Source organism: Anabrus simplex, chromosome 1, assembly GCF_040414725.1.
Source record: "Anabrus simplex isolate iqAnaSimp1 chromosome 1, ASM4041472v1, whole genome shotgun sequence".
Lineage (NCBI taxonomy): Eukaryota > Metazoa > Arthropoda > Insecta > Orthoptera > Tettigoniidae > Anabrus > Anabrus simplex.
The window spans coordinates 494837055-494859302 of NC_090265.1; the positions used below are offsets into that span (position 1 = coordinate 494837055).

Consider the following 22248-nt stretch of genomic DNA (forward strand, 5'->3'; position numbering starts at 1 on the left):
AAGCTGTATTGAGAGGTAAGTCTCATATAACCTATGCCATCTAACTAACACATTCTCTCATTCAATTCATTAATTTAATTTTATCTAATTTATTCAGGTTAACTTCATGGGCACCACAATGAATTGCAAATTTTATACCAGACACAATGTATCTGTCTTAACCACATCTTCATGTGCCGTCCTGACAATGTCCAACATCATTTCAGCATGATTTAACAAGCACCACGAGAGCATCTCATTTTATTACCTTGATTGATGATGAAACAACATCTAACAGTTCTCCATTAGAAGTGGTTATTTACAGTGGTGTCCAATGGCTTGCATGGCTAACACCACTCAAATAGGTTTGGTTATGAACTACAGGATCAACTTTTACCAGTTCCCATTTACTATTGAATTATTAATGATTAGATGTTCTGTGTATATAAATTAATACTTGAAATATTCTCAATGATGAGCATACTCAAGAAGTTAGAACCTAGTTTATTTTCAAATTTAATCATTATTTCATCCCAGTTTTTTAATGTCAATTTGTATATATTTGTTTCATTTGTTTTATGTCAATTGTGTGCATGTACATTTGTTTAGTTATTAGATGTTTTACATTAAGGCTGAAGATGGCCAGCCCCGGCCGAAACTAGTCCCTAATTAATTAATGTAAATTAGAATATTACATAATGTAGTATTTGAAAGGTGGACCATTACTACATTAATTTAATAATTATGTTGTATTTACAATTCAATACGAATCAGAATCATGAAGTTTATAACCTATGATATAATACTATTAGCAATGTCACACATGACAAAATTTGACTAGTGGACTTCATATTCACTAATTATAGTATTATAGCTGCCTTTGTGGATCAGTGGTAGAGTGTCAGCCTCCGGATCCCAAGATAGCAGGTTCAAACCCGGCAGAGGTAGTTGGATTTCTGAAGAGCGAAAAAAAGGCCATTCGATAATCCATGACGTATGATGTCGGCATGTAAAACAAGATCTCTGGTGACAAATTTGGTGTTTACCCGACAAAATTCATTAAAATCTCAGCCATAAACGCCCAAGAGAGTTTCGGTTTACTCGGTTTGCCATCTAGTAGGCCTAGAGTAAAACAGAATGTCAAAATTGAGGAGCAGGCAGCCAGATGGCGTCAAACTGAAATGTCTGCACACGGTAGCTGGGGCCATACGATTATTATTATTATTATTATTATTATTATTATTATTATTATTATTATTATTATTATTATTGTTGTTGTTGTTGTTGTTGTTGAAAATGAAAACCTACAACCTGTTTTCCAGTCATTGACCGGGTCAGGGATGTAATGAATGAAGCAGATATAGGCTATTAGTACGATGGGGTCACCACTCTCAAAGTGATTTTTATTAATGACTGATAGATGGAATGGAGAGTGTTGCTAGAATGAAAGTTGACAGGGAAAACCGGAGTACCCGAAGAAAAACCTGTCCTGCCTCCGCTTTGTCCAGCACAAATCACACATGGAGTGACCGGGATTTGAACCACGGTATCCAGCGGTGAGAGGCTGATGCGCTGCCATCTGAGCTACGGAGGCTCTGTTGTTGTTGTTGTTGTTGTTGTTGTTGTTACTATAGTATCATACACTGAGAGATTTTTTGCCTCTTTTGTAAAATAATTTTTAATATGATTGTATATTATATTTTTAAAGAGTTAATTTGATTGTATTTGCACTATATAGTGTCAATTTTAATCTATGGCTGACGATGACCCATAATGGGGTCGAAACCGGTCCCACTGTATAAGTGATTCGACATCATATTAAATGGTATTTAATAGGTAGGCCTTCATTTTAATTTCTTATTAATGTGCAGTTGGAGACAATTCAAAACAACTGTAATAGATACAGGAAATCGTCATCTGATACAAGAATACAAGAGAGTTTTTAAAAAACACATGGACTGATGAAATCCTTGATTTGATCGATCAACAGAGGCTGGTAAAAACCACGAACCGGGATAAGTATAAGGAACTCCAGACCAAAATCTGCAAAATGATTAAAAGGGCAAAAACTGAATAGCTGGGTAATCAGTGTAAAGACGTAGAAGAATATGAATCTGAGCATGACAATTTGAACATGCACAAAAAGGTTAAAGAAACTGCAGAGTTACATACCAGAAGGACAAATGGACTTTTAGAAAACAATCATGGGAAGGTTATCAATGAACATAAAGAAAAACTGGGAAAGTCTATGTGACCAATCTTTTCCATGATAATAGGGGACCATGTCCTTCTGTTTGTAATACAGATGAAAGGCGCCAGGAAGTAAAATATGCACTCAAGAATTGCAAAAACAGAAAAGCACCTGGGACCTGATTGTATACATTTACAAATGTTAAAAATACTTTTTAAAAAAAAGAACAATCATAGCAATGGATCCCCTTCTGACTGGTTGAAATCAACTGTCATCCCTATTCCAAAGAAAGCAATAGCTAAATCTCATGGAGATTACAGAATCATAAGCTGGCAAGACCTGGTGTTTACAGTGCGCTACGTCTTCTGGTATGGGCTGGAGCAATTTTGTTACTTCCACTGATCTGTCTCAGCCTTATCCTTGGCTTTGACAATATGAAAGTGACCAAAGTATGAGCAATGCTAGTAATGCCATTCCTTACACTGCCAGTCCCTGCTATGAATGGCTTGAAAATGTTGGTCATAGAGTCAGTTGGTGCATGCATTTCAATGGGCTTGGCAGACTGATATGCAATAGCACCTTCTGGCTCAATGAGGAAAGCAACGGGGAAACTACCGTACTCCTCATTTCCCCCGTACGCCTTTTCAGTCACGCCTAGGCCACCTACGACAGTTAATGGTGGAGTTGTTTACGATCCAACCAGCCTTTGGGCTGAGGACTGAACATATATACAAGCCTAATGAGCCATGTTCCAAAATCTTTCTTTTGCAGGTAGTTCATGAATGTCTTACTCAAAATTAGTTTTGGCAGGCTAAAGAACTGAACAGTTATGAAACGAAAGTAATATGAGTATATGCAAGAATATACAAGAAATGTGAATCATACATAGGTAGTGCCCAGTTTGGATTCCGTAATGGATTTGGCACCAGAGAGGCATTGTGGGGTTGCAGGTTTTGGTGCAAAGATGCATAGATATGTCTGTGGATGTATATGCTTGTTTTATCAATTATGAGAAAGCTTTTGACCATGTAAACCATGAAACATTGCTGCATGTACTACATGATATTGGCATGGATGGTAGAAATATCCGAATTATTGTCAACCTGAATTGGAATCTGACCACATCAGTTAAGGTTGACAACACAAACACCTGTGCTATTGAAATAAAGCAAGGAGTGAGGGAAGGTTGGGTTCTATCTCCACTTCTCTTTGATTTCTACTTTGAAAGAATATTTTCTGAAGCACTGGAAGGCAAACAGGACGGCATCGTTGTTAATGGGATAACAATAAACAATCTGTGATATGCAGATGATACTGTTCTGCTTGCAACAAGCACTGAAGATCTGCTGACATTACTGAACTGTGTGGTCAAACACAGTGCTGTAGCAGGTCTGCATTTAAACAAGAAAAAAACCAAAGTAATGGTCATAAGCAAACACGTCATTCAATCTGTTAACTTGACAGTAGCTGGCACATCACCGGGGCAAGTCCAATGGTTTAAGTATCTCAGCAGCGGACTTATCACAGCTGGAACAATGCTGTTGAAACTAGGGCCCAGATTGAATAGGCAAGAACTGCATTCAAGAGAACGAGCTAACTTCACTGTGTAACAGGGACTTCAAGATCAATTTCAGTCTCCATTTACCTTGGTGTATTTTCTGTCTTATGTTATTGTGCAAAAACACTGTAACAGACAACACCACCGAAAAAAATTTGATCCGTTGAGACGTGGTACTACTGATCCTGTATTGACAGAATACGTAACACTGAAGTACTACAATGCCTGAACAAAGAGCCAGAGGTCATGTACAACATCAAAAAGGAAAAAAAACTTGAGTACTTTGGCCATATCACTCGAAATGATAAATATAGACTCCTTCAGCTTATCTTACAAGATAAAACTGAAGGAAGGAGAAGATCTCAGCTATGGAATCTACAAGAATGGTATGGGCTCAGTACCCCCACTCTTTTCCGAGTTGCCGAGAACAAGAACCAGATCGCCCTGATGACAGCTGACATCCAGCGAGGATATGGTACAACAAGAAGTTGACTAATAATGAGCAGAAAAGAAAATTGTCATCGTGGCCTAAAAATATTCCAACACACAGCCTCCTCTGTATTACCTTAACTTTGCTGTGGAACAGTAAATAAGATTAAAGATCCTCTGTAATTGGATATATAAAGCTTCCAATGTTTACATTTGCAGTTAGAACAGACAACTTGCTGAGTGTACAACTGGTTCAGGTCTAATAGCATTCCAGAAATAAGAGATTACATTTTTCATCTTCTGAATGGAAAAGTTACAAAAATGAAATTAGATGAAAAAAAAATTAACCATCTTGATCAATCTTGCAAGGAATTTGCACAGCAAAGAGTTCTACATTCACGCAAATTCAGCCATCACAAAACAGTAGGCCCTTCTCTTTCCAAGGCAACAAGGAAAAATAAGGCACAAATGTTACTTTTAGGTGGAGTGTGTTTTTAAGCACTTAGCATAACAACTTTCAACTGCAGAGGTGGGCAGTGAGGTTTTTCAGCCAATCTTAATAAATTTTCCATTCACATTTTTATAGCATTCTCATACTGCCACCTAATCTTAGTTAAGTGTATTTTGTGCAACAGTACTTTTAATATAAAAATAATACTAAAGAAGATACGTAGGTGGACCAAAAGGTTAGTTGCACTAACGCGCCGCAGCAGCGCGTTGTGTGTCGCAAACATGGGCACAGCAGAAAAAGGGACAGACACTGCCCACACGTCTGTTAGGCAGGTCGCTGTGGTGTCTCGTCTAGTATTGTGTGAATAGCGGCCAAATGCAATGGCGTGTCAACTGGACGTTCACTCCAAATATGAGGTGCGTGCGAAAATCCGATTCCTATGGGCCAAAAGGAAGAATTGCACGGACATTCATCGTGAAATTAGTGCTGTGTATGGGGAGCAGGCCATTTCCTGGCAAGGTATCGTAAAGTGGTGTCAGCAATTCAAAGCCGGACGCACGTATATCACGGACAACCATCACGAAGGCAGGCCCGCAACGTCCAGGACCCGTGCAAAGGTCAACAGTGCGAATGCGATCATTTGACAGAACCGGCACATTAAACTGAGAGAAATCGCGATGCAGCTGAACATGTCGTATGGCTATGTGTTCACCATTGTTAATGGTAATTCTAAATTCCCATGGAGGGAATTAGATATTTTTCCACCAATAGAGCATATCAGACTGTGCCACATAAGAGGCTTCTGATAAGTTCACCTGCATACACCCCAGCATAAGTGGGTAGGGTCTGACACATCCCACTCTGACGAGTCTAGTGTCAGGCCTAAGACGAAATGCTGGTTAATATATATATATATTTTTTTTTTTTTTTTTTTTTTTTTTTGCTAGTTGCTTTACGTCGCACCAACACAGATAGGTCTTATAGCGACGATGGGACAGGGAAGGGCTAGGAGTAGGAAGGAAGCGGCCGTGGCCTTAATTAAGGTACAGCCCCAGCATTTGCCTGGTGTGAAAATGGGAAACCACGGAAAACCATTTTCAGAGCTGCCGACAGTGGGGTTCGAACCTACTATCTCCCGAATACTGGATACTGGCCGCACTTAAGCGACTGCAGCTATCGAGCTCGGTGCTGGTTAATAGAGCAAACGACTGAAAAGCCATACATCTAATTTTTGATCTGATTCACCATTGTTCACGAGGACCTTGGATATCGTAAGTTGTGTCAAAGACGGGTCCCACGTCTTCTCACCGATGAGCACAAGGGACAACGTTACCAATCCTCCCTGGCATTTTTGCAACGCTATGCCGCAGACGGCAATGGGTTTCTGCGGCACAAGTGACGAAACGTGGGTCCAACACTTCACCCCCCGAAACGAAGCGAACATCAATGGAATGGGTGCACCCCTCATCACCACAACGAAAGAAGGCCAAGGTTCAACCTTCAGCCGGTAAGGTTATGGTGACAGTGTTCTTTGACATGGAGGGTTTGCTGCACGTGGAATTCATGCCGAAAGGGACTACGATCAACGCGTTGTCATATTGTCAAACGTTGACCGGTTGCATAAAGCGATTAAAGAAAAGCGCCGAGGGAAATTGAACGCCGGTGTGATTTTGTTGCACGATAACGCAACACCTCACAAGGACTGCCAAACGAGAGAACTGCTTGCAGCGTTTCAAGTGGGAGGTCTGGCAACATCCACCCTACAGTCCCGACCTAGCGCCATGTGACTCATCTGTTCGGTAAGCTCAAAACGGAGCTCGGTGGTCGAAGTTTCCAGACCAATGAGGAGGTGAAGGCCACTGCCTCCGAGTGGTTGCAGAACACTGGAGGAAATTTCTATGCATCCGGTATCGACAAGTTGGTTGTGCGTTCGCAGAAATGTTTGGAGTCTCTTGGAAACTATGTGGAAAAGTGACGTTACAGTGTATGTCGTTATAGTCATGTTGCTGTTGTATAGGTGTATAACTGGGAAGTGCAACTTATTTTCTGATCTGCCCTCGTATTAAGCTGCACTTTTAACATAAAAATAATACTAAAGAAGTTATTAAACTATGCAAGTTTGTAGTTTTACTAATGTATCAGCCTCCTATCAATCGATTTACCAGCATATAAAAGAACTCTGGTGGGACAAAAATTTGACACTGTGGTATCTCCGAAAACCGTACAGGAGCAGTTAGTGGGATATAAAATTAATATTACTATTAACTACCGCATGGTCACCTCATAAACATAATTCAATTTTGCTTGTTATATTTGTTTGTTTGTTTGTAAGACTCTCCAAGCAGCTACCCTAGTAGAGTATACTAAAAATCATTTACATATTTAAAGAAGAGTCACATATATTTATTATCTGACCAAAAATATAGGTTTGGCCTAATAAAACTGAATGGTGCGCAATATATTTTACAAGAAAATAATATATCCTTAAGTCGAAAAAGGTTTAAACCTGGTTAGTAGATCCTGCTTGGAAACGTAAGGCTAGATGTATCATGTACGCTGAACCTTGCAGAGTGTCTAAGTATAGCCACAGAGTACTTTATAATGCAGGTGATGATTCTGTCTTGCAATTCTTTTTCCAGTTTGTATTTCATCCCCCATGTTACCAACATCCTCACGCAAAGGAACAGGCCTGTCACAATAATCTACTTCAGACTGTATGAGGTGGTGATTATTATTTTAAGAGGAAATAACAGACTGCATGACTGAAGGAAATAAAAAAGGGCAGTTAAAGGCCTTTGACAACATGGGGCATGAACACTTAAGAATGCCCTCTCATCCCTTGCCCTACCATCAGAACTTACTGGCCTAATAATGGCACTACAAACCAATTAATACCACTCAAATAGAACCCCATCACAAGAAGACCCTTTTATAAAATTTAGGCTAGAGATTGAAAATAAAAAGCTTCAATTTCTGGATTTGACTATCAAAAGGAAAGAAACAACCTCTCATTCTTGATTTTCAAAAAGCCAACTCGAACTTTAAATACTATTCGGAAAGATTCACACCACCATGAAGTACACAGAAGAAGTTCTTTTCTAAGCATGTTGTCTTTGAGTCACGTAGCTATCAGCTTGCATTCAGGAGATAGTGGGTTTGAACTCCATTGTCAGCAGCCCTGAAGATGGTTTTCTATGCTTACCCGATTTTCACACTAGACAAATGCTGAGGCTGTACCTTAGTTAAGGCCACAGTCGCTTCCTTTCCACTCCTATCCCATCACTGCCCTAAGGCCTTTCTGTCAGTGTGACATAAAGCAAATTGTGAAGTGATGTCATGTTAGAATTTGGCTCACAATCTAGATTAGAAATTATATACTACTACCTCTCCTACTCTGCCGCCCAATATTCTGATGGTGTATCTAACAGAAGTTTAAATCTCGTTAATCAACCAGATGATGCATTAAATTAGTCTGCAAATGCAGACTTTGCCTGGCGCATATTACACAAGTTACCCACTTGCCTTCTGCTTATTTCTGTTGAAATCATTCTAAATTTATCCAGTTCTCTGCTGGATGATGTTTTCATTAATTTCTGCTTTGACAAACCCCTGAATGAGTCGGAGCAACTCATAAAAATTATAGTTTTGTCTTTGTTTTCTTGACATCCTGATAGCTGCAACCATGCCGTAAGTCTGAGGATACTTTGTAGAACTGCCTTTCAAGTTTACACATTATTTCCAGCTTCTGTCCTATCACTAACTAACATTTTTTTGGTACCAACAGAAACCAATGAATAATACTGTGTACTGTTAGCACTTGCTTACTAAACTGTATTCCAGCACAATGAAGGCCAATACTCTGTACGTCAACTGTTTAAGAGGTAAAAGGCTGCGAGCCACTAGTGACTTAAAAAGTTTTTGGGCTTGGAACTTTTCTCAAGTTGTTGATTTTTATTTTTTGGTGATCCATCGTGGATAATCCACCCGCAAATAATTAAGTCTACTGTATAAGGAAATCTAAAATTAGATTTGCAGATGATACTGTTATTATATCTGAGCCTGCAAAGTATCTGAAGAAATTACTGAAGGGTACGGATACAGTCTAGAAAGAGCATAAGAACAAATACATCTAAATCTAAAACAAAACTACAGGAGTATGGTCGAAAGATGTCATATGATACAAGAAAATCTCCATCAGGAAATGAATATTGCTATTTCAATAACAAAATGTGAAATGAAGGCAGCAAGACATAAAATTAAAAAAAAAAAAACTAGCCCAAGAAACGAAGGCTTCTTAAGAAAAGAAAACTATTTGGGATGAGCATGATTAGCCACAGTAGAAAGATTTTCCCCAAAACGGTTGTGAGGAGTGTAGCAATGGATGGAGATGAAACTGACAATAACTGGTGCAGAAAGACAATAGCCTTACAGGTATGTTACCACAGAATGTTGAAGGTAAGTTGGGTAGTTACATCACAAAACACAGAGATGCTGAATTAAGGTGGAGAAAAGAAAATTATTTGATGTAATTTGACCAGAAGAAGAGAAGTTGGTAGGACACATCTTCAGACACCCATGACACCAAGACACATGGCTAGTGCATTTAGCCGAGGCCTAGGACCTAGGAAAGGTTTTCTTTCCCCTCCCCGAAGTGGAGGGGTGGGTTAACTAGAAAGTAACGTCTTCTCTCTGGCTAGGATGCCACTGCATAGGCTACTTATTATTAACTATACGGAGGTGGGGATAAATCTTAAATTACAAGGAAACTTATCTCGCAAGAAGAGGTAATGAATGCTTGAGACGACATTTATTTATTTGAAGAGGTGTTATTTTATCGTTATTATCTCCCCTTATTTTGGTAAATATTCTGAGGGGAAAAAAAAGTGATTTCATGCATGTTTTTTCACCCTGAAAACATTTTAAAAATGTACGTGTTGCAGATCCAAGATATAATGAGTTAGATACAAGTATTACAATAGGAACCCAAGGGGCAAGCGGGAGCAGTGAACGTGTGCACACAAGAGAGGTATACTTAGAGCCACAGGTAGTGCCACTGCACTATGAGAGACTTTGTCTCTTTTACAAAAACTGATGCCTGCTGGCCATCAGATGATACAGATTATGATTCCCTAAGGAAACCTGAAATACACTGACTGACAGAGCAAATGCAACACCAAGAAGGAGTGGTCAGAACTTTATGCCAATTGCAGGGTAGACTGACGTCACTGAGGTATGCTCATGATGTGAAATGCGCCGCTGTGCTGCGCACGTAGCGAACGATAAATGGGACACGGCGTTGGCGAATGGCCCACTTCGTACCGTGATTTCTCAGCCGACTGTCATTGTAGAACGTGTTGTCGTGTGCCACAGGACACGTGTATAGTTAAGAATGCCAGGCCGCCGTCAACGGAGGCATTTCCAGCAGACAGACGACTTTACGAGGGGTATGGTGATCGGGCTGAGAAGGGCAGGTTGGTCGCTTCGTCAAATCGCAGCCGATACCCATAGGGATGTGTCCACGGTGCAGCGCCTGTGGCGAAGATGGTTGGCGCAGGGACATGTGGCACGTGCGAGGGGTCCAGGCGCAGCTCGAGTGACGTCAGCACGCGAGGATCGGCGAATCCGCCGCCAAGCGGTGGCAGCCCCGCACGCCACGTCAACCGCCATTCTTCAGCATGTGCAAGACACCCTGGCTGTTCCAATATCGACCAGAACAATTTCCCGTCGATTGGTTGAAGGAGGCCTGCACTCCCGGCGTCCGCTCAGAAGACTACCATTGACGCCACAGCATAGACGTGCACGCCTGGCATGGTGCCGGGCTAGAGCGACTTGGATGAGGGAATGGCGGAACGTCGTGTTCTCCGATGAGTCACGCTTCTGTTCTGTCAGTGATAGTCACCGCAGACGAGTGTGGCGTCGGCGTGGAGAAAGGTCAAATCCGGCAGTAACTGTGGAGCGCCCTACCGCTAGACAACGCGGCATCACGGTTTGGGGCGCTACTGCGTATGATTCCACGTCACCTCTAGTGCGTATTCAAGGCACGTTAAATGCCCACCGCTACGTGCAGCATGTGCTGCGGCCGGTGGCACTCCCGTACCTTCAGGGGCTGCCCAATGCTCTGTTTCAGCAGGATAATGCCCGCCCACACACTGCTCGCATCTCCCAACAGGCTCTACGAGGTGTACAGATGCTTCCGTGGCCAGCGTACTCTCCGGATCTCTCACCAATCGAACACGTGTGGGATCTCATTGGACGCCGTTTGCAAACTCTGCCCCAGCCTCGTACGGACGACCAACTGTGGCAAATGGTTGACAGAGAATGGAGAACCATCCCTCAGGACACCATCCGCACTCTTATTGACTCTGTACCTCGACGTGTTTCTGCGTGCATCGCCGCTCGCGGTGGTCCTACATCCTACTGAATCGATGCCGTGCGCATTGTGTAACCTGCATATCGGTTTGAAATAAACATCAATTATTCGTCCGTGCCGTCTCTGTTTTTTCCCCAACTTTCATCCCTTTCGAACCACTCCTTCTTGGTGTTGCATTTGCTCTGTCAGTCAGTGTATTTGTCCTGATAGAGTAAATTCAGAATTTCAATATAACTGGTTCATTATTGGAAATAATTTTTCCAGCTAACTCATTCTTGGTTTCCAGCTTTGCCAGGTTGTACTAGGCAAGTGTCTTGGTAGGTGTACTGGTTACCAACTGATGAGCCCAAATAGACAAACTGAGGTGAAATGCTGGCAACCAAGAATAAGTTAGCTGGAAAATTTATAATTTCCAATAATGGACCAATTATATAGGAATTAATTATCCATGTTCCACATAAAATTTCAATCCTCTTCCATTTGTGCCCATGGTGTCAACTATTGTGACATACATGAAACATATTTTGTTAACATTCTCTAACGTTTTATGGAAAAATCATGAACAGGTGATGGTACCGATTCGAACACTAATAAATATATTACATTTGTAGACACTAAAAGTATCCATTTTATAGAGATCTGTGAGCGGTAAATACAATTACTTGAAAAGACATTTTCCAAAAGTAAGCGAAGCACCTTAACTTCACAGAGGATATAAAGCATCTGAGAAAAAGGAGTTCAGTGCAAAACTACCAATTCAGAAGAATAAATCACGAGAAATGGTGTGTGCTGTTTATTCACACTTTCCATTCTGCATAAAGCAGTAAACAAACTTTACTACCTGGAACACAATTTCAATAATTCGATAATAGTAGAGGCATATCCATAATTCAATACAGACCGAAGATTCACCACAGAAAAAAATACAAGGAAAATCACACTACTACAGTAAAATTAACCTTCAATGAACAAATCAGACTACCCTAAAAAAAAGCATGTATACCTTCAGCAAACACACCAGCAGTACAAGGAAATACTAAATAAGAAACATTGAACACAAACAATTAAGAAAGAACGGTCCAGGTGCACTTATATTTGAGGCTATCAGCGCAACTGTGGCCTAACAAACATGTCTAAATGAGTGTGATGTTGGCCTATAATAGCCCTTTCTGGTATTGGACAAACATACTGTTGGCAGTATACGGCTTTGGTCACTTTATAGACACAGAGTTTAGGCCATAAAGGGTTATTATTGGGGGATATCACAAGTCATCCAAAAAAATGTTTGTTAGGCCACTACTGCACTGATAGCCTCATTTAGCCATACAAAGCCTTGTTAACACATGAAATACAACTCAGTCTTTGGAAAAAATATTCCTCCCCATGTTTACGACAATGTCAGAATAAGTGGCTCTTCAATCTGGCACCTGAACATCCTTACTAAACAGCTTTCATCGTAATACTGTCTCAAAAAGTTGGCAAAGACCTTGTATCTCTCAACTTCATTACCAAGCTAACCAAGATTAAATCTTCCTTTCTTGAGTTGGTAAACTGTATTTCAAATTCTTGCAGTCAATTAAACCAAAGAAGCATTTGTGTTGTATTAGGAAAATACAGAAGTAAGATAATCGGTTGGTGCATGCATTTCAATAGGCTTGGCAGACTGATATGTAATTAGCAACTTCTGGCTCAGTGAGGAAAACAACAGGGAAACTTTGTAATTTCTTAAGTTTTAAATGAAGCAACATATAAACCATGTAAGATAGTTCACAAAAACAGTTGAAGAGGCAAAATATGTTCATATTTATTTGTATTGAATAGGTTGAACTATCTTATTTATTATTTCAATTTCATTGTGATACATACGGAACATTATGAAATTTTTATCTTTAAATATAAACCATGTGTTATGATTTATATGGGGGTGGGGGTGGGGATGGGGATGGGGGGTACAAAACATATCAATCAATCACTACTGATCCGCACCCAGGGTAGTCGTCCAGGTGGCAGATTCCCCATCCGTTGCCCTCCCAGCCCTCTCCCAAATGACCGCAAAGAAATTGGAAATCCACTGAACATCCCCCCCGATAAGTCACTCCAATCCCCAACTCCCCCACCCATACTCTAAACAAATACTTGCCCCAATCTGTCCTCCTGAACTCCAACCCCATCTTCACACTGCGATCCTTCCCACCTTTAATGACACCACTCAAATATATTTGTCTACTGATGTCATTCCACGCCATCTCTCCACTGACAGCACGGAACATACCACTTAATACCAATATAAATGGTCCATTTTTGGACATAATAAATTTTCCAGCTAACTCATTCCTGGTTGCCAGCGTTTCGCCCCCGTGTGCTAGGTTGGGCTCATCAGTTGGTACCTAGCACACCTACCAAGACGCATGGCTAGTGCATACCATGGAGGCCACTGCGTAGGCTACTTGGAGCCACCAGCAGTGCCAAAGCACTTTGAGTGACTTTGTCTCATTACCAAAAACTCCATGCCTGCTTGGCCTCTCCTACCCTGCCACCTAATATTCTGATGGTAAAATGTTTTTTCCGACAGGACTCGAACTGCTTAACCACATTATCAGACAGTAAGACTTCACACCTGGTCTGATGGCCAAGCAAACATCAATCTTAACACATTCGACTTTCGCTCCTTCAAGCCAGATAAATATGACTACAGACAGCTGAACACCCTTCCTTGTTCCACAGCTACTTAAAGAAGACTGTTGTCTTATCTTAACATACAAAATTAACATCTTTAACAGTCTAGCAGCTTTACTTTTTTCTTATCCTCCAATAGGAGTATTCAAGGAAACACATTTCTACCTCATTACAGAGATTGAAATGTTTATCGCTCCACCCTCAACAGATTTTGGGTGCACTGACTCAGCACTCCAGACAGTGTAATCTTGTGAACTTGTGACATGCAGCTTGATACTACAGTTTTAACCAAGGACATTCTTGTAATTTTATGTTAGACAAACACCTACATTGATATCCTCTTTTTACGATTTGTAAGAACAATCAGGATCCTGATTATTCACCTTAGAGGTTTGAGTTTGAAGCTGATGATGCCCTAAAAATGAGTGAAACATGCCCCTTGTAACCTTTTATGATAAGATTTAATTCTTAATTTACTGAATCTCTTTGTATTGAACAGGTGGATATTAAAATAACACTTTTAACATACTTTGTATTCACGTACATTTCAATACGGACCTAACATGAGAATTATAACATGTAAGTTGTATGTTCCGAGCTGTCAGTAGAGAGATGGCGTGGAATGACATCAGTAGTCAAATAAGTTTGAGTGGTGTCATTAAAGGTAGGAAAGATCACAATATGAAGATAAAGTTGGAATTCAAGAGGACAAATTGGGGCAAATATTTGTTTATAGGAAGGAGAGTTAGGGATTGGAATAACTTACCAAGGGAAATGTTCAATAAATTTCCAATTTCTTTGTGATCACTTAAGAAAAGGCTAGGAAAACAACAGATAGGGAATCTGCCACCTGGGCAACGGCCCTAAATGCAGATCAGTAGTGATTGTTTGATACTGTACTGTAGACTTATACAACATCAACAAATCAACCTACACCTATATAACATCGATGAATACTGAATGCATACTTTTCAATCAACTCCAAATATCAATTCTAATGATTATACAATTATTTGAAGATTGCAGAAGTATTTACTTGTATTTATTCCATATTTGCACACCTAAACTTTAGAAATATAGCTTTAATGAGGCTCTGTTCAAGGATAATTTTACATTACTGCATATGAAATCTCTTCTTGGTCAAATTGTTTATTTCTACTGCATATGAAATCTCTATACTGTGAGATGGATATAAGAGATATGATGGCCATAATTGAAGTTCCAACATGTTTGGTAGGTTACCAGCAACGTTTTAAATTCCAATGAAGAATATACCTAACACAATTCAGGTAATTGCTACCATACACAGTTGTTCAAGAAGTACCTCGCCCACTGTTAACCACAAAATTAACACCTACACATATCAACTGATACTATTTCTCGTAACATGGGAAAATGCAATGATCTAGGAAGTCAGATTAGGGGAATCCAACCAATCTGTCAATGTAAGACTGAGAATTTATAATGATAAAAGGTGAAAAAGAGGAGCAGTGGTAACATCTATCTATATAAGAGTTTTGTCTGTACATTGCTCAAAATTTGAAAATAATGGTATTTCTGTATCAGTCATGTCCATAGTAACAAGGAAATGCATTTTTTAATTTTCCGTAATTTCTGTCTGTCTGTCTGTCTGTCTGTAAGTACATGCATCACGAGAAAACGGCTGAAGAGAATTTAATGAAAATCGGTATGTAAAGTCTGGGAAAACGTCGCTACAATCTAGGCCATAAATAATCTTTTTCACGCTGAGAGAAATGGTAGTTTAGGGGAAGGCCTAAAATTTAATTCTCAAATATTTATATTATTAGTGGTCCTATCTTAATGAAAACCAGTATGTAAAATTCTAAAATTAGTTGCTACAATATAAACTATAAATAACCTTATTCACTCTGAAAAAAATGGTAGTTTAAGGGAAGGCCTAAAATTTCATTCGCAAATATTTATGTTATTAGTGGTCCTATCTTAATTAAAATAGGTATGCAAAGTCGGCTAAGTCGCTACAATCTACATCATAAATAATCTTATTCACAATGAGAAAAATGGTAGTTTAGGGGAAGGCCTAAAATTTAATTCTCAAATATTTGTTATTAGTTGCCCCATCGTAAATAAAATCGGTACGCAAAGTCGGGGAATAAGTCGGTACATTATAGGCCATAAATAACTTTATTACCGGGCGAGTTGGCCGTGCGCGTAGAGGCGCTCGGCTGTGAGCTTGCATCCGGGAGATAGTAGGTTCGAATCCCACTATCGGCAGCCCTGAAAATGGTTTTCCGTGGTTTCCCATTTTCACACCAGGCAAATGCTGGGGCTGTACCTTAATTAAGGCCACGGCCCCTTCCTTCCAACTCCTAGGCCTTTCCTATCCCATCGTCGCCATAAGACCTATCTGTGTCGGTGCGACGTAAAGCCCCTAGCAAAAAAAAAAATAACTTTATTCACGCTGAGCGAAATGGTAGTTTAGAGGAAGGCCCTAAATTTAATTCTCGAATATTTGTTATTAGTGTTCTTATGGACAATTACTATATAAATAAAGTTACATAGTATTAAATTTCCGATCATTTATATCTTATACATTTTGACCGTATGATAACGGAGATATTCATGAATATGGATTTTTGTTGCTAAGATCATATCAGCGCCGTCACGAGAAAATGGGTAAACAGAATTTAATGAAAATCGGTATGTAAAGTTGGGGATTAAGGAACTACAGTCTATGCTATAATTAATTTTATAAGACGGCCTTATATTACAGAGTCGAAAGAAAACTGAATGTGAAGGACTACAATACAGAAAGCTCATATCATTGATCAACAATAACATTACATTGGCCATTGTTTGTTGTGATTTGCTTTGTATCTCTGTTGCCATTCATCGTCTGGCTCCATGGCTAAATGGTTAGCGTGCTGGCCTTTGGTCACAGGGGTCCTGGGTTCGATTCCCGGTAGGGTCTTTCTGAGAATCCCGTAGCGAAGCACGGGTACATCAGCTAGTTCAAAATAAAATATCAAGCATCTGAGAATCTGTGCCAACTTTTTGTGTAGCAAGGAAGGGTAACCTCATTAGATACTACATTCATGCACTATTTTCTTCTTTTCGTCCAATAAGAAGTTCCCAGTCAATTTGCAGGTTTTATCTGAATGAAAAAAATAATGAACTGGAGGACATCCTGGAGCAGGGGAACTGAATTTCATATTCAGTAAAACTTCTAAGGTGTAATAAACCTCTTAATCTAATAACCTATTGGTTTAATAATGAGCACAGTATAACCCTCAAAGCAATAGGATTTAATAAAATGGAAATAAATTACATTTTAACTTCCTACAAGACAAAATAACTGCAAAACTCATGGCACATATGATTATTGAAGTAAAATGAAATGCCTACCTTTCCTACGAATCTAAAAGAAGTGAACTACAGTATGTAGTCTTACACTGATTAAAAATCTGCAGTACTGAGGGAGTTATCGATTACCAAATGAATAAATAAATAAATAAATAAATAAATAAATAAATAAAAAACAAACAGCAAAACCCCAACACCACTTTATTACGAGATTACCCTTCCTTTAATAACAAAAGTCTGAAATTTTCTGTACATTACCTGTTGCAGCTTTGTCAACAGGTTGACCGACGGCTGGAATCATTCCTGATGGACCAGGTTGATCCAGAACTGATTGACGTACTGCTTCGTCACGAGTGTTGCCATCTGAATCATCCTTTGGAAAAGAAAGGGAATTATTACAAAATTTAACAATATGAGGCTCAATGCAGCCCCAACTGTAATAAGTTTTGTGTATGAGACTGTATTTGCCATTCGGTTAAATTACAAACCAATCTAAATAGCAAATATACTGCCTTTGCACTATATCTTTGTTGCTGCATAATCGTTGCATTTCAAAGAACGTGAATGGTCTGGTTGCAGTCAGAGCTTCTATTCCTATTACCAAGCCCCCCCCACAATGTGGAGGAAAATCTTATGTACATGAACAGAAGCACTAACAGCAACCAGACCATTCAGTTTCTTAGAAATGCAATGGTCACACAGTGGAAGAGATATGTGACAACAGTACCTAATGCAGTTCGAACTTCATAAACCAAAAAAAAAAAAAAAATGCAAACACTAAATTTGTACTCAAATGATTTCAGATAAGGCAAAGTCTTACATCACATCACAGGAACAAACTTAAATGAACTTTCTGAAAGATGCACTGATAACAAAAAATAATATTTTTGTAAATGTTAATTTACACCTAGTGTTTTTCTCATTTTTGTTGTACCTTCAATCAGTACAACTTCTTGTTTACTGCTTAGCTGTATGTACCATACGGTTGGGGCAGTGACATTTTTTTTTTTTCCTATTAGATTTATGTCATACCAACAGTCGGGTCTTACGATGATGATGGGATAGGAAAGGCCTAGGATTGTGAAGGAAGGGACCATGGCCGTAATTAAGGTACAGCACCAGCTTTTACTGGTGTGAAAATGGGAAACCACGAAAAATTATCTTCATGGCTCCTAACAGCAGGGTTCGAGTCCAGATAGAGATACAGTATAATGTGCTACGTTGTGTGATATTTTGTGGGAAAAAATGGCAATAGAGAAAACTGGGGTATGTACCACCAAATCTTCATGGACAACCAAAGAAGATCCTGTGTGACAGCAGTAAAATATCCTGCACCTTTGAGATTGCAAATAAGAATAAAATTAAATTAATAATATTTAAAAATATTTGCCATATGATTTCTTATGTTTGAAAAGTTTTTGTGTTCCAAATGCTGTCACTTGCTATAAAACAACACCAGATTTTAGTTCTTACTACACAAGTCAACAACTTCCTCTTCACCTTCATGTTTGTCCTATTGATGCCAGATCCGCTTACAGGATCTTCAATTGTCAGTTTACACGACTTAACACATCAATGATATTTCTATGAGCCTTTCTCATGTCAGCTGTCGCAGTGCCAATACTGTTTTGGCCAGCCCCTTGGTTGATGGCTGTCAACTTTCAGGTTCATAGCATCCAGCCTGCATTTACTCATGACTGCATTTTATTACCAATACTGCCATCTAATTGTACATAGGATTCTTGATATATGAAGACTGTATTCTTGGTCAAGTCCTTAGTACTGACTTGATGTTGGCTTCTGGGCTAGTTACAAAGATACTCTGTTGTCTTCTTATTGAGATGAAGACCTAATTGGCAGAAACATCATTCTAGGTTACTCCTTTAAAAGTGTTTGTGAGCATGACATTATCAGCACAGCTGAGCTTTGGATTGCAGATCTTGAGTGATTGTGTCCGTGAGGACAAAAAGAGAAATGATAGTGCTGAGCCCTTGTGTACACTAAGGTTTCTGGAAAGCTCTCCAAAATACCTACAGCAAATCTCACTCACTCACTCACTGGTGAGCAGCTCAGATACAGCACTATCACACAGCACATACCAGATCAGTTGACGTGTAATACCAAAGTTTTCAAGGTCAAGAGTGGGTTTTTATGCAAATTTCTCAAATTCTTGTTAAAAAATGTTGGAAAAATTTGTGTTTAAGGTTAGAAACGTACAGAGAATTTTGTGATTTTTCCTTTCAAAAGTAAACATAATGTAATACCATACATAAGCTTCAAATAGCATTCATCTTGTAATCCTACTGTATTCACAATACTCATATGGAACACTGGTAGCATCATTTTTGAGGTCAACATATCTTCAGCTGTTCTTTTATATTTATTGCATACTGAATTAAAAAATATAACTCATTTTGCTTGGTCAGGTCAGGTTTTGATATCGCATTTTTAGGAAAAAGTCATATATTAGACATAAATTGACTTATAACTATGAAACCGTGCTTTATTGCTTCGAATCAGTTCGAATCAGACTTAAATTTGCCCACCAAATTGAGATTTTAAAATTCCCTGACATTTCACTGTTTTCCTGACACAAAAACCATTTTTTTCCTGACATGCGATGACTAAAAATAAAATTAGAAATTAAGATTCCAGCTATGACAGAGATATTGAAATACATTTTTAAAAATTAACATCCTAAACACAAATGAGCAATTAAGGTGGATATTAAATTTCAAAACTTGAAGTTTAATTTAATCAAATTAAGTTCATTTTCAGATTAAAAATTCAATACCATTTCTGCTTTAGTTAGGAAATTTCTCATCTATAGACACCAAAGACTGTCGAGCTTCTGCCATAGCCCTCCTGTTCTTTTCTAATTCTTTCAGGAACAAAGTGAACAAAGTGGCCTTCCTCTCTCTTTTTTCTTTTTTTTTTTTTTTTTTTTTTTTTTTTTGCTAGTGGCTTTACGTCGCACCAACAAGGATAGGTCTTACGGCAACGATGGGACAGGAAAGGGCTAGGACTGGGAAGGAAGCGGCAGTGGCCTTAATTAAGGTACAGCCCCAACATTTGCCTGGTGTGAAAATGGGAAACCAGGGAAAACCATCTTCAGGGCTGCCGACAATGAGGTTCGAACCCACTATCTCCCGAATACTGGATACTGGCCGCACTTAAGCGACTACAGCTATCGAGCTCAGTATTAGATCATTTACGTTCCTAACAGAAACTATGTTGCATTCAATAGCATTCATGATGAACAGTCCTACACCACACTCTGCCCTTCCCTTTGCTTAACACTTGTCAAGTACACTTTATATTCTCCCATCTCTTCCTCGTTACCTCCCCTTACCCAAATATCATTAACTCCTAACATATCCAGATGCATCCTCTTTGCTGACTCAGTCAGTTTCTCTTTTTTTCTTCCTTAAGCCCCATTAATACTAACAGCTCCCCATCGAATTCCATTTTGGTCGCCAAGTTGTTTCCACAGAGTCCCTCGCCTGTCAAATGGGAATGGGACTCCTTTACTCCCATAGGTCTGAGGTTTGCTTAAAATGTTCTGAGCGTTTTAGGTGAAAATTCTGTGAAGCAGAAAGGTACCCTTACTTACATGTAATCAAAATGAGGATCTCTCCTCTAGCAGGTTAGGGACCACCGGTGGAATGCATAGTCCTAGCGGCTGAACACAAGGAGGGCCGTGACTCAGAATGTCTCCGAGATGCCCACTCCCATGACAGAGCAACTGGTATCCCGATCCTCATGACCACTTACTAGGCCATTCAGCCGTTGTGCGTGGTTCACAAACTAGGACGTGACTACAGTAACCCCACACCACAAACTATAAGTATGGTACATGGCTTTTTTTTTAAATTCCACCTTTGTATTATCCTAAATACATAAGAGAAAGTTTCTCTGACATAATACTATTAATGTGCATGAATTTTATAAGCAGGTTAGACTTAAAGCGAGTTTATAACCTACTGTAACTATGAGTCTCTCAGTCCACCAGATGCTTAATCTGACACAATGAATAAAAGATTTCAACATGACTATTCCAAAAGATCTATGGATCATTTATGTCCTAAATTCATTGCAAGTTTGCATGGCATGTTGTCTAATGCCTTTCATAGACTGCTGTTGTTTCCACCTTCTTCAGACTGACGATGTTTCATGCACAGACAAGATTGGCCACCAACAGTTACATCGAACACAAAGTTATGACCACCGATACTTTGCATTATTGCTTGTCTACACGGTTATGTGGCAGAAGCGACCATGCCGGATGTGACCACGCTAATATCGAGCCGCTAGCGCCGAGTGGGTTAAGCATCGTGCAGCATGCGACCAATCTGTCAATCAGTCAGTCACTGCTGTTGTCTATTTAGGGAATCGCTGATGTGGCAGATTGCCTATCGGTTGTTTACCTAGTCTTTTCTTAAGTAATTTCAAAGTATTTGGAAATGAATAGAACATTTCCCTTGGTAAATTATTCCAAGTCCGCCTCTGTAGTGTAGTGGTTAGTGAGATTAGCTGCCACCCCCCGGAGGCCCGGGTTCAATTCCCGGCTCTGCCACTAAATTAGAGAAGTGGTACGAGGACTGGAACATGATCCACTCAGCCTCTTGAGATCAACCGAGTAGAAGGGGGTTCGATTCCCTCCTCAGCCACCCTTGAAGTGGTTTCCCGTGGTTTCCTCACTTCTCCTCCAGGCAAATGCCGAGATGGTACCTAACTCAAGGCCACGGCCGCTTCCTTCCCTCTTTCTTGTCTACCCCTTCCAATCTTCCCATCCCCTCACAAGGCCCATGTTCAGCATAGCAAGTGAGGCCACCTGGGCGAGGTATTGGTCCTCCTTCCCAGTTGTACCCAAGACCCAAAGTCTCACGCTCCAGGACACTGCCCTTGAGGTGGTAGAGGTGGGACCCCTCGCTGAGTCCGAGGGAAAAAGCAACCCTAGAGAGTAAACGGATTAAGAAAGAAAGAAAGAAAGAAAGAAAGAAAGAAAGAAAGAAAAAAGAAATTCTTATAAACGAATATTTGCTTTAATTTGTCCTCTTCAATTCCAACTTCATCTTCATATTGTGATCTTTCCTACTTTTAAAAGCACCACTCAAACTTATTCGTCTACTAATGTCATTCCATGCCATCTCTCCACTGATAGCTCGGAACATACCGCTCGTCTCCTTTCTCCCAACGGTGCAAGATACAGACCTGCAAATTACGCTATTGTGATCCTCACTCCAAGATCT

At 39.7% G+C, this 22248-nt stretch overlaps 1 protein-coding gene across 5 annotated transcripts in view; it reads right to left on the minus strand.

Annotated features, from left to right (window-relative positions):
- LOC136857009 (longitudinals lacking protein, isoforms H/M/V) overlaps positions 1-22248 on the minus strand; it is a 377513-nt gene that overhangs the window by 182924 nt on the left and 172341 nt on the right. For all 5 annotated transcript variants that reach the window (XM_067135346.2, XM_067135347.2, XM_067135344.2 and 2 more), the window contains exon 4: positions 17255-17369. In XM_067135346.2, the coding sequence (XP_066991447.1) occupies positions 17255-17369 (115 nt within the window). The remainder of the gene's footprint in view (positions 1-17254; positions 17370-22248) is intronic.